The 14422-nt window shown below is 34.7% G+C and overlaps 1 protein-coding gene across 4 annotated transcripts in view; it reads left to right on the top strand.

The window, feature by feature from the left end:
* Shal (Potassium voltage-gated channel protein Shal) overlaps positions 1–14422 on the top strand; it is a 404769-nt gene that overhangs the window by 295676 nt on the left and 94671 nt on the right. For all 4 annotated transcript variants that reach the window (XM_081761845.1, XM_081761844.1, XM_081761846.1 and 1 more), the window contains exon 4: positions 4987–5139. In XM_081761845.1, coding sequence (XP_081617971.1) covers positions 4987–5139 — 153 coding nt within the window. The remainder of the gene's footprint in view (positions 1–4986; positions 5140–14422) is intronic.

Raw genomic sequence — 14422 nt, 5'->3', positions numbered from 1 at the left:
TCAAGTAGCAATGATCTGTATGCATATTTTGTTGTGTGCTATGACAACAAATTCATTCATGGGAGTACTTATTTAGGGATTTCTGTACTCCCAAATAATATGTGAAGTGCTGGTCTATCCTGTTATCTTATACCTTCCTCTCGGTATAAAGATATATGTTTTATGTTCTGAAATAGTTGCATCTTGTAACGTCACAAATTTTGTTTAGCAGTAACATTTTGTTTAGAAAAGGATGGCTCTGTGAATTATGTACTCCAAATGCAATCTCAGTCACACCAGAAATGCCAAAATATTCAGTAACAATTTCACGTTTACTAAATTTTTAACTGCCTAGTGGACATACTTGAGAGATTGGGGGAAAGAGCTAAAGACCTGTAGGACTTTTTTTCAGTAAACGTTTCGGAGATTGATAATATTTCATTCTAAATAAAAATAGTTTCATTTAGGTAATGTGATTTTCTTAGACGCAGCACATGATGTACCAAAGTAGCTATAGTAGATGCGATAACCAATGTTCTATAATATTGATATCGATGCCTCAGCAATGATTTTATTTGCTTGTGCAGATTGCTAAATTGACTACATTTAGTACATCGAAGTCATTATAATTTCTCTAATATGCGCAGAATTTTTATTATTGCTGGAAGTATTTTTGATAACAACTGCTAAGTGGCATAATTGAATCCACAGTTCCTTTTTACTTTTATGTTCCCTTGTTATGTGCTTTATGCCAATGGATAGTAATAAGAGATGTTTTATTCAATAAATAGGGGACAACAATATAACATTGACGCCTTACGCGGAATTTTATTGCCATGTTTTGTATTATTATACAAGAGAATATATATATATATATATATATATATATATATATATATATATATATATATATATATATATATATATATATATATATATATATATATATATATATATATATAGTGTGTTTGAAAAAGAACTCCCTAGATTTAATGTGTCCTAGAATCTGTCGAAAGTGATATACACTATTCTAGTTAGTGGCGTTTGATTAATCAACTCTCCAAGTTTGGCTCCCCTGCAGTTGGCAGGCCTGCTTGACCTTGAGACGGCACCAGTGCTATTTTTCCCTCTGTTTCCTCAGTTCAGTCCAGGCAGGCGTGCAGTGCAGAGCAACTCAGCAACAATGTGTACTCCGCAACAGAAAGCGCAGTGTGTTATTTGGCTTGTGAAAACTGATTCAGTTATAACAGTGCAAGATAATTTTAGACGTCAGTATGGTGGTGAACTACCTGCAGCAAAAACTATCCGTCATTGGCTAAAGTCTTTCAAGGAAACTGGTAGTGTTTTAAAAGCAAAATCACCAGGTAGACCGAGAACTTCTGAAGATGTTGTTGAACAGATCCGTATTTGTTGTGTTCGGAGCACGAAGAAGTCATTGGCCAGACGTAGTCTACAATTGCGGAGTGCCTAAAGATACTTTGTATGACTTTGTGCGTAAAAGATTTAAGTTGCGCGCCTACAGATTACAGCTGTTACATAAAATTAAACCAACTGATAAAATCGAAAGGTATAAGTTTCCTGCTGAATTTCTACACAGAATTGATGATGATGTCATTAAAAAAAAAAATTCTCTTTTCTGATGAGGCTACATTTCATGTCAGTGGAACAGTTAATCGTCATAACTGCAGAATTTGGGGGGCAGAGCATGAAGTTATTCAGCATCAACGCGACTCTCTAAAACTGAATGTTTGGTGCGGTTTGATGGAAGATCGTGTGATTAGTCCTTTCATTTTTGTAGAAAAAACAATAAACGGTGACGTTTACTATGACATGCTGACAGAGTACGTCTTTCCCCAAATGGACGATATTGAGGCGGAAAAGGGACTTGTTTTTATCCAACAAAATGGCACCCCACCTCATTACAGTAACCATGTGCGTGCGGCTCTTGACACTCAATTTCCAGGAAGGTGGATAGGCAGGGCTGGCCCAATACCTTGGCCACCACGAAGCCCAGACTTAACCCCACTGGACTTTTTCTTTTGGAGCCAAATAAAAAATGTTGTGTATAGTGAAAAGATCGGAGACATCAATCATTTACGGGAAAGAATCATCGCGGCGGTTTTGACAGTTACACCTGAAATGTTGGTGAATACGTGGCGAGAAGTGGAATATCGTCTCGACGTGTGCAGGGCCACAAATGGATCCTACGTTGAATTCTACCAACATTAAACAAAACTTGAAGGAATTCTCTTTCATGGTATGTACTCATTGATGTAAGTTTTGATTCATTTCCCAATTAAATTTATACTTAAACCTAGGAGTTCTTTTTCAAACACCCTGTATATATATATATATATATATATATATATATATATATATATATATATATATATATATATATATATATATATATATATATATATATATGTGTGTGTGTGTGTGTGTGTGTGTGTGTGTGTGTGTGTGGAGATAACATACTCCGTAATATGCTAACCAGTAAACAAATGTTCCAATATTACACAAATGTCTAAGGTCCAAACTTGTTCTTATTTTACGCATTGCTGAAATGCGCAACAAAAGCATCATATGGAAAGGACGTACCGGTTCCCTTCTTCATTATAAAATATACAGTTATTCAATACTTGGGCGGCTGTTTATGCTATAAAATATGAAGGTGAGTTTTTCATTTCAATTTTATTAACAATAACTACATCTTAAGCATTCTCTTTGCGAATTAATGGAAATATTTGGTTGGTTATATTTTAATTTAGTTTTACAGTTTATTACGGCCAATCCTGAGTACTGCATTTTTACATTCCATTCAGTTTAAACACGGCTAATCATTTTCACCGATTTGTATATAATGTTCACGCAACACTTCTAAAGATTCTGATTGTGTAACACATTCAATGTAATAGTGATTCAGTTAGTGTAACAGATTAATAACCTGGTTCAGATATGTTTCTCTGGAGATGTTATTGTTAACGTAAGGAACAAGTTGAAGCAGTGAGATATGCATTTTCCGCTGTTTGACAATTCATTGTCGACCATGTCCTGGTAGACCAATAAAAAAGAAATCCTTATCTTCTAATATCTTTTCTCAAATCAAATTTTTCGATATTATATCCACTTTTTAGAGACTCAATCAATAGTCCACTGAAAATTAGCCAACTTTTACTTTAAATGTTGCCTCATAACATTAGAAAGTGTCAAAATTGAGTTGCAGTTTTCCCTTTATATCTTCCCAAAGCCCTGTCTTGTCAGAATTTGGCAGTACTCAAAACATTAGGAAATATTTGGTTGTTGCCGACATATTTGTTCGGTTGAAATATTGGCCCTTCCATATGTTTATTTAGATTTTAGTCTTTACCTTAAAACTTCAGTACGTTCCGACATCGAGGTCTGATCATTGGACAATACTAGGGTCCAATCGGTAGTTAACTGAAATATAGGCTACCCATAGTTTCTAATTTTAGTTTCATTATATATTGTCTTGCTAAAGTGAGTAAAATTTATAAATTTAATTACTATTTTTCATGGTGTATCTTTAATCCAAAAATTAACCCTCTGATGCATACCATTTTTCCTTCCCAAAGCACAACATAGGTCTCTCAATCCACCATTTCAAATCAATTGGAAGTATGAGTTTATTCATGTTTTAAATATTATCTTTAAGATCAACAGCATAGAATACTGAAGCTGAAATTCAATTATCAGTAGTAAAAATTTTCTCGACACATACACAGTATTTCACTTCTCAATTTAATGGAGATATATAAATAAAATGTAACTTTTCAGATTAATATGGTATTAAACCAACTTTTTTCCTCAGAACAGAACTGATGTGACATGAAATAGAATCACAGAGATCGTGAATAGTAGCAAGAGAAACATTACACAATTTCCCGTGCAATGTATCACTCACTTTCGTGAGAAAAGATATATGCATTAATCTAGCTGAAGTTATGTCTCCAATACGGACTGGAGAATCATTTATGTTGAAGTCCGAGGCTTAGGCGGGCCAGTGGAGGTGTTCCACTTCATCCCATGCTTTTATAACCTCCTTCAGATGCTCCAGATGAATGAGTGGGCTTGTCATCATCCCCCAATATAGCGTCATTGCCCGTAAACAAATTTGGACCATAGGACACACATAATCCCTTAAAATGGTAACATGATCACGAACATTGACGCAACCAGTAAGGACAGAAAAGGACAGGATCAGCACAGGACCCACTGATAACCAGGATATTGTGGCCCTAAGCATTACAAAGTCACCCTATATTTCATGGTTAGGCGGAGACACTACGGCTATTTTGGAGTCTACTACACATAAACACGATCGTGGATTGAAATAAGGTGAACGTTGACTCATCCGACCATACCGCACGCTTCCTGTCATCAGCGATCCATATTGCGTATTCATAGCACTATTGGTGTCGTACTAAAGGGTTTCAGTCCTATATCGACGATTTCGACCATATATATCTATTCATATAACTCTTAGCGTATGGTTACTGTCAACAGAGTCCGTGGAATTTGCTTGAGTTCCTCCGTCCCTTTACCGCAGTCGCACAACTGTTCTAAGCGATAAGCCGCTTTAAAATATTGACTCCTTGAAGGTGCGCAGATTTATAGCTGATCGAGTTTTAAAGGGAAAACTAAAATCTGCATTCATTGTTGATCACGGAGACCTTAGGATACAAACATTCCTTTTATATGAAAGCTTTTACTTTCGACTGCTCTGTGACTGGGCCCAAATTTCAGCCGATTTCAACAAAAATGTCCAAACTATAATCTATCAAAAATTAGACGTCGTATATTACTTACGTTCGCCTCATTATATTAACCAACCTAATAGTATTTTATATTTTTCAATTCTTTCCTAGGAACCTCCGAAAAATCTAATATCTATTGGCCTCCCGCTCTACTTATTATGTTCAGTTTTCCACTAAAATATTATGCGATAGCTCCAACTATAAGAATATATATATATATTTGTTTCAGGATCGAGAATTCGTAGAAATGGAGGTCCCATATAATGGACAGCCGAAGCGACCAGGGTCACCTTCACCTCTAGCGAGTCCAGCTCACTCAGCTGCGAGTCATCCGGGCTTACTTCAGGCGTGTTGCGGCCGGTGTTGTGGTCAGCGTTACCAGGTATGTTTCTAGTCCAGCTGGTGTCCGTAAGTGTGAGTGAACTTAACTATTTATATAGCCATTTGTTACAGTATGTAAGTGCTATCACTGAACGTGTTGAACTTTAGAAAATATGTAGTGGTTGTGGACGATGCCTAGTAATTTAAATAGACATTTAGAACTTTTCAAGATTTTCACAATACAATGTCCTTTGATTGGTGGGTTTACGATATGAACAAGAGAAACGTTATTTCTCAAACATGCATCACTAATGACTGAAAAGAATATCACCTGGTTTTAAAAATCTAAAGGACATTCTCTTTATTCAGGAGCAGGCTACATTCAGTTTATAACTACATTCATTAACTTATTTTTCCATGACCTTGTGTTCATACCACGTATCTTTTTAATATATATTATAACACATTTCCTTTCTTACACATATGAACACATCAACAAACTTAGATTTCCATAAATAACTCGAAAGTTGGTGTTTCTTGCTTCTTACATCAAATACAAACTTATAAGCATCACAGTAGGCAATGAGATAACTATATGCACTACATTCATGCACATTGTATATTAGCAATGCACACTAAGTCGCACACAACAAATATTTAGTACATTATTATTATACTATTACTCTTATAAATGCATTAATATCTCATCCATTTTTTGTCTGTATTTTCAGAATTTATATTGCAATACGGATTTTTTTATATTAAAAGAATCTTATCCTTGACATTTGTCGGAAATCCGTACCCAAACCGATTAATTTGGTTCAAAGCTACAGACAAAAGAAAGTGCTAGGTATTAGTGCATATACATCCATGGCGTATATTCGGACAAATGATTTTCGTGCTACTATCCGTTTCCGAGTAGAGGAACGTGCATGTAGATCATAACGGAAGATATAATACTGCCTAGATAATAAAATTAATTACTAGAAATAAACCAATCTAAAAAGTAATTATATTTTTTGCTTGATTTAAAGATCGACACCAGAGTACGTTGATTTGTTTATATATATATATATATATATACAGAACGCAATATTTTTACAAAACGTGGTAAAGGACGTTAACTCGGTGGTAGAATGCTCACCCCTGGTACGAGGGAACCTGGTTCAATTCCAGACCAAGTGAGCTTGTAATGGATTTCCCATCTGTGATTTTTATCGGGATTTTCCGGTTTCCATCCATATTTTCATTCCACCAGTTCTTCCATAATCATTCACTTTCGTTAATTACCTCTTATTTATCGTACAGGTCATTAACGTGGCACCAGATGTTAAATTAAATATTTGAGATACGTCACTTTGCAAAAAAATGTTTGTTTTATGAATGAGTTACGTCACTGTGCATAGTTCTTAAGATATAGGAATAATGTAAATTGAAGTGGGAAAACTGTAAATTTGTCCATTTGCGTACATCTAAGTTGCTGTATTCATCTTTGATATGGATAAGTTATAAAATATATAAATAAACGATAGAACCAAAAGTTTTGTTTCTTTCGTTAATTAATTAAGTATGTTTATGAAATTAATAGTAAAAGAACCAACTAATAACGCTTATGAAGTTTCACCAAAAAAGGAAACAATGTGGTATGAAATTAATACTATACACTATGAAGTGAATATGAAGCTGTATGCAGGAAAAATAAAATTCAAGACAGCGTCTAAATAATGAAATTAAAAAAAAAAGCTATCCTAACTTAAATGAGTACAGTTAATAGCACTTCCATGCAATATTAAAAATTACTGAACCATATCCATAAAGTAAGTGCCAAAAACAGTCCTGAATTTAACAAAATTACAAAAAGAAACAAAATCGTTTTTATTTGAAATCGTCCTAATGGTCGAGGTGCAAGTAAAATTGCTGGTGCTCAGACATTTGTATGGCAGAGGTAGGTCCATTGATCAGATATATTATGTTTCCGTATTTGTCTTGGGCGACTTTCAGCTTTCCCAAGTTAAACTTTCCGACCTTAAAATCTTTTACGTTCTTCTTGAGGGGCTTAACTTGAAGTTCATTGTAGTCTAATTGTAGGTTTTTGGTTTTATAGAAAACAGTTGTCGGCAGTGATGTATCTAAGGGGGAGGGGAAAACGGGGCTTATGCCACAGACGCCGGATTGCGTGGCCCAAAACTGGAGAAATATTTATTTTCACTATAAGGCAAGGGAAGGAAATTTAGCAAACTAAAGATCATTAAAAAATACTTCAGAAACATAAAAAGGACAACAACGACTCTCCAAACTTAGGATCATATCTATAGAGCATAAATTAGCTTCAAAGCTATCTTTTGAGGACATTGTAAAGCTTTCTGCATCCAAAAGAGCCCGTAAAGTTAAATTCTAGTTCCAGCTTTTTATGTTTTCATTTAACTTATTCTATTTAAGAAATTTGCAAAATACCCGAGTATAATAGTTGAGACAACAGCTTGACTGTTTGTCATAATTAAATATTATGTTCTAAATCAATAGACTGCTGATTCATTCTACACATATGCACATCCGGATATATTTCCAGAAACATTGTGGTTTGCAGTGACTATGATAAGACTATTAGAATGTGTCAAGCATGCTACTCTTATATTGTTTGCCAATCAACTACTAATTACTTTGATGTTTTATCTTGTACTAAAAATTAAATTGTGTATTGCAATTTTGAAATCAAGTTTTACCACTTGAAGAAAAAATGGAATAGGAGAATTACTGCGTGATGCCAATAGCATGTGTAGTTGAGGAGTGTTTTGGTTTGGTTGGTCAGAGGGTAGGCGCTAAGGCGAGTTCTTGTGCCTGGCGATGATTAGCCTAGTTGCGTCGCTGGTTGTCGGTGACCTCTTCAAAACTCTTATTACCATCATGTTCTTCCAGTTTACGTCTTTTGCATTACTTCGCTCTGATTCTCGAATTTGTAAAATTCTAAGTTCTTTGGAGAGCTGCTTGAAGTTGAGGAAGTCAATATGCTGTAGTTCCACAACCTTAGAAGGCTACTTTCTACGAACTAGCTTGATCACAGGGACCAGTTGTGAAGGCACATAAATATTTTCTGCTTCCTTAAACAATATATTAAAACAAATTACACGTTAAAGTGAACACACACACACACACACACACACACACACACAGATACACAAATAGAAAGTCCTTTGAGATACAACTCTGTGTGAACAATAGAAACTCATCTTATTTTTTACTTGCAAACAATCGTATCTTGAGTTACGGCAGTTCGAGAAAAAAAAAATAATTCTCTACAATTGAGATACGACGAGCATCAAATTGCTTATTCCACAGTTATATTTAGGAATTTAGATACGGCTATTGAAGAGAATTATAGTGCTCCTAAAGGGGAATTCGGGGCTGGTCTTAACTCAGAATCAATTTTATTGAGATACGACACTTTGCAAACAAAGGGACGATATGAAAAAGGACAATCTTTTAAAATGTCATAGTCACTCACTTTCTAATTCCATTTTACCTCATTATAATTTACACTTCAATTTCTTTTTAACTTTTAGCTCGCGACGTAAGCATATGGGAGTTTATAGTTTCACTCCAGGTGTATATATATAGGGTGGACCATTTACCTTGATACGCCCTTGTAATTCGTAAACTAAAAAACACAAAACGCTAAAATTTCGTAACATGCATATATCGACACGCATTGTTTGACATACACTGCAATACAACCATATGAACAATGTTGCCAGCCCAACAAAGCTGTATTTTCTGAAATAGCACTTCGCCAAGTTGTTACATATTTTATATCTATGTTATTAAACGAAAATTTAAACTATCACGCTTGTTATGCAGTGTTGCAAACTAACGACGCTACACTATCAAAAACATCAAAGAACAAACAACTTTTGGAGGCTTCTACAACTGTAATATCTTGAGACAGACGCGGAAATGCATTTATTCTTATTAAAATATTGGTTTCTATCTTGAACCTACGCTGCACCAAATTTATAGCAGTATCTTTCCTTTGAGAAACCCGCAAATAAAATAAAATAAAAAAGCTTCATTCTTGAATCGAACCAAGATGTTGACTATATCTAATATTAGACCTTTTACTGTTGTTCTCATTAAGAATGTAATTACCTCTTCAGTAATCAAAATATTTTCTTACATTCTATTGAAGAAATAGTTGCGGTCAGGCAAAGTACACATCATGTCAAAGGGGTCCTTGAAATCACATTGTTTAAGAACTGCCGCTTTCAAATACCTGGAGTTGAGAATGCATATTCAAAATCGGTCATATAAATGGATTAATTATTGTTTGCAAGAAGACAATGAAAAGTAGATTATTCTGTAGATTGAGAGAAAAATGTTTTGTTGTATTCGTACAAACATGTTAAGATCTAACTAACGTCTAGGAAATATCATATGTGCGCGGGTGAGAACAACACAGCAGAATGTTATGTAAAGCATTTTTGTAGATGTACGAAAAGACATCCATGTGCTCTGAGGTGAAACGCTGGGTCATGATATGCAACCTAACATACAAATTGTTTGTTGGGTTGCCTATCCTCCAGGCAACAAATTACTCATTACTAACTTTGTGAAATTGGCATAGATTTATAGTAAAACGACGTAGTTAAAATAGTTAGTAGTATAATATGTCCCCATTTGAAGCGTGCAAAATTGAGCTGAGAAAGTTTGAAGTAAGCAATCGCATAAGTGAATGCATCACTAAAAAAGTAATATAAAAATAATTATTAAAGTCATAATATTACAGAAGTTTCTGAAGGCTTTTAACACGATCCTTTATAATATAGCAAGGAAATAGACCAGTCATTTAGTGTCTTTACTAGAAGCAGTGAATAAGTATTTACTGACGAACTTTGACACATTCTCTATTTTTAACACTGGACAGGGGGCATTTGGAAATGTAGTCGTTACTTGTTCTCTGGTGAGCTTTACGTGTTAGTTCACAATTATATTGTTATGCGATAAAAGTTTTTTTTTCAACTACTCCTTAAAGATACGGTTAGTCAGAAATAAAAGTTCATGAATCTTGTCATGAATGTTAATGGTTTATATTTGAATCTGGAATTGTGAGAATATAACGAAATATAAAACGAACATATAAGAAGTGAATCTAAGTTTCATATAGAGATAGAAGAGTTCACATCAGAGTAATGATTCTCATTGCTGGTCTAATAGCTAGCACACGCGCCGTTAGTACGCAGGGTGTAGGCTTAAATTCCAGGAGGAAAACAAAACGTCCCATATTGTCTTTGTGCTGAAACCAAACAGAAAACTTCAGAATAACGTTATTATTTATCGAAGCAAACATTAGAAGTTACTCTCAAAAGCACAAAGCGTGTGGCAAAAAATGTCAATACAGATATCTGAATTCACAGTCGGTAATCCTACAGTCCACATACTTTGGTGTTATAATTATTAATCATTATTTTCAACAGATGTGACAATGTATTTTCTATCTACATTATTTTTAACTTACAAATGAAATGAAAATCTATTAACTGTGTAAAAAAAAAACTTGAGATGTTAATTTAGCATTTTCCATTCTTTCCATTTAAATAAATTATAATATTTCGTGCATTAAGATAAATGCACTCTTATACGCAAAGGGAGCACTCGCATCTCAAATTGAATTATTATTTTAAATAAGTATTTAACTATTCGTTCTGTACGGTAGACTTTATCATTTGCACTCCGCTCTTCAACTGGAGTGCTGCGTTAAGTTTCATTCCTTTCCTCCAGAGGGATTAATATAAAATAACATGTACTTACTCGTGACGTGTCCCTTTTCCTTACGTTCCTCTCTCTGTGTCACTTTCCAGCGTAGAAAATCGATGACGTATCTCCCTTGTGACGTAGCTAAAGGGTTGGAAGGAGCCATGTAGATACGTTTTCTGCCGACTCTGTTTTAGAATATTACCTAAGCTAGAACCATTTTGCTTCTGTCACTCTCTAGTACTCGTATATTTGCGTAAAATAAACTTACTCAAAGGAAATTACTAATTTCTTCAGATAATAAGAGTAGATTTATTTTTTTCCCTTAAAACATGCTTTTTATTTACATTTATAATATAAAGCACATCGTTTGAAAATAACTTCTTTTTATCTGCGTGACATTTAAATATTTGTGTAGTTTCTTAATTTTGAAAGGATCGGATTTGATGCCAATAGTCTATACAGATTTCCTATTTTCATCGAGTAAACATTTGCAAGATACCTTCCGGCGTGTTGGACCGCGGTGGCTCAGTGGTAGAGCGTTCATCTCTGGTGCTTGGGGTCCCGAGTTCGATCCCAGCCCCTGCCAAGTAAACTTTGTGGTGGACAAACACCGTGTGCGTGGGTTTCTCTGGGTTCTCCCGTTTCCTCCCACTTTCTTCATTCCACCACTTCATTCATTACTCATCATCATCGTCTCCTTTAGCCTAATCGGCATAACCGTGGGATGTAAAACTCAAAGATTTCATTTCATTTACTTCCGGCGTGTAATTGAAATTTTGTTTCACACATTTTCCCTCTAAATGCGAATTTCCGTAAAATTGTTTGCCTTTATGTATTATCCAAGTTCAGTTCCAGACCCAAAAGCATATATTCATCTGTAATTGATATCTAAAGAAAGAACCTATAGGTTTATTTTTTGATCGACAATGACAAGAAGTGAAATCTACGTTCTTACGTGCTACGTTATGTCATGTAGGCCAAAGGAGATGAATGATTGACAAAAGCGAATGATTGTGAGAGGATTGGTGGAATTGAAATGTGGTAGGAAACGGGAGGAACACAAGAAAATCAATAGACACGATGTTGTCCACCACGAACTCAAATGGCCTGGAGTCGAAGAACGAACCCTTTGCATTAGAGATGAGCGCTCTACCCCCGAGTCACTGTGCCTTCAGCAATGGCAAGATAAAAAAAGAGAATGATCTGATGACTTCGATAATGTAATCATATTACCTCTATATTTGAAATATAAAATAGATTCTTTCTGTCTGTGACGTTAAAAGAGCTTCCTCTCTTCCATCACGTTACCACAGCTCATGCTTTTTAAATTTGCAGTCTAGCTAACTTTCTAACAAAAAGGCTAGCTAGATGTTTTAGACAAAATGTTCCAAAATAAAGCACAGTATTTTTTCTTATTCGTGTTATTTTGAAACAAGCAGGGTTTGCTCTTACCAACGGTATTGTTTCTGCATTTGAGTCTATGTGAGTTCTCTCCTACCTATATGGTTAGCGTACAGTCTTCAATGCGGAAAACCTGGATTCAATTTTCCGCAAGAGCTCGCGAGGTTTGAAGCCCACGTTAAACTGTAGAACAACGTCTTGTGTAGTCTCGGTGAAACAAGGGAGGCTAAACTAAAATCCAATCCAATCCAATTGAGTATATAATGGATAACTCGCTTTATCCTAATTAAAAGCATGACATATGCGCGGTCTTGTAGTTATCTATCTGATGACATATTCGAGTTGATCAAAGTGTCTGTATTCCTATTCCTAGATAGTTCACAGAATTGCTCTAATATTCAATAGTCTTGAAATCCATTGCTTGCATTGGAAGATATCTTCTTCCTTTCTGAAATGTATCTATTTGAATAAGGCCAGTTTAGCATGTTATAGACTGCTTTTAATGACATATGCAAATCTAAAAAATATCGTAACCATGAGCAAGGCAGGTACGTAGCTCTCGCTTGCAAGAGCCATGAATTGGAAATCGTATCCAGCTCCGTCATTAAATTAAATAACGTTGTGATTTGCAAGTGTTGTTGATTACATTTAAGCCCTTTAACATGAACATTTCTCAGCAAATGTTTAACCTTAGAATTCAATAAAATATTAAAGACTCGTTAAGCTAAATGAGTGATTCAATTACAGTATCATAAAGCATGATCTCGCTGGTGAAATGTTGTATCCCCTTAACGAGACACTTAATATTATCTAACGACATGTGAATTTTAAACATCGCTGGTAGAAAGGGTGGGCAGTAAATTTTGTTTTTCTCACGTTGGTAATCATACTTAGTTTCCATAGCTTAAATTTCTTTGAACTGATTCTTTGGATAAGAATTCTTGGTGATTCCCCACCTCAGCAAACAGACATTGAGACATTATAACTTAAAGTTTAATTGTACTTATGCATAATCAAATTCGTTACGATATGCGAATGAGTTCGTGAACGAAATAGTTATGTTGGAAGAGTTTTGTACAATTATGCTCATATCAAGTAACTTATAACAATTCTTTTAATAAATTCAAAATAGGTGATGTGAATTAAGTGCATTTGCTTTTAAGTTTGAGACAAAGAGCAGTACAAAACTTTAGACGATTTTGAATAATAAGTAATAAGAGGAAATGAATTCAATCGTGACTGTAAAATGTAAGGCATTTTTAACCATTTTAAAAAATAGATTCAATCATTAGAAAGTGGAAACTGAAAAGGAAGAGTTTTGTTTGTTTGTTTGTTTGTTCAAGATATTCCTATTAAACGATGATATTTCTGTGCCTTGCAACACCACTTCCAGAATTAGCTGTTCCTTTCAATATAAAAATGAAAGCTACTGCCATCTGGCGGGAGTTTATATAATTACAACCAAGATCCGTTGGTTCACAATTCAAACACAAGTTCAGTGCTCAAAATCCCATAGGCCTATCTATGATTATATTGTGCTTTGTTTTAAAATTTAATGGCTTTGATATTGGAAATGTATAAATATCAGCAATTTGTTTATAACCTTTCAGACCTGGTGGTATCATTTGTGTACATTAGGTTTTCAGATTAATATAATTATTATGGAGGATTCGAAGTGGCTGGGTTTCCATGTCAGTATTCTTTGAACTTGTCTAAATTACTTTCCGCTTTTTCTCTGGTGCTTTCATCTGTTGTCAGGAAGCTACGCACATTTCTTGTAGGGCACTTGCAGGGGCTATCAAATGGATGAAGCTCAGCCACGTAGACTGTTTTATTCTTAACTTAACAAACTATTCGCAATAAGTCCCCTTCTGCTTTAGTGATGTGTTTTGAGTTTCTAAACTATGTAGATCACTATGATCTTTTGGATTAATGCAATTTTGTATTTTACATACGTATTTCAACCCTAGTGCACGCAGAATGTTTCATCCATAATTCTCTTAATATGACATCCCCAAACAAATTGACGTTGTACTTTATTTGTTAAGTCAAAAAGAATAATAAAACAAAATAAAAATAAAATTGGAGACCGACAAAATCAGGGCTGAAAGGGCTAAACACGAGAGAATGTTTTTGTTTTGATTTCACGTAATACCCATCGTGTTGCTTGCAGTAAATGACAAATTGTCCTGAAA

The sequence above is a fragment of the Thermobia domestica genome, chromosome 6 (assembly GCF_964235325.1).
Source record: "Thermobia domestica chromosome 6, izTheDome1.hap1.1, whole genome shotgun sequence".
In the NCBI taxonomy this organism is placed as follows: domain Eukaryota; kingdom Metazoa; phylum Arthropoda; class Insecta; order Zygentoma; family Lepismatidae; genus Thermobia; species Thermobia domestica.
This window is presented reverse-complemented; position numbering and strand designations above follow the sequence as displayed.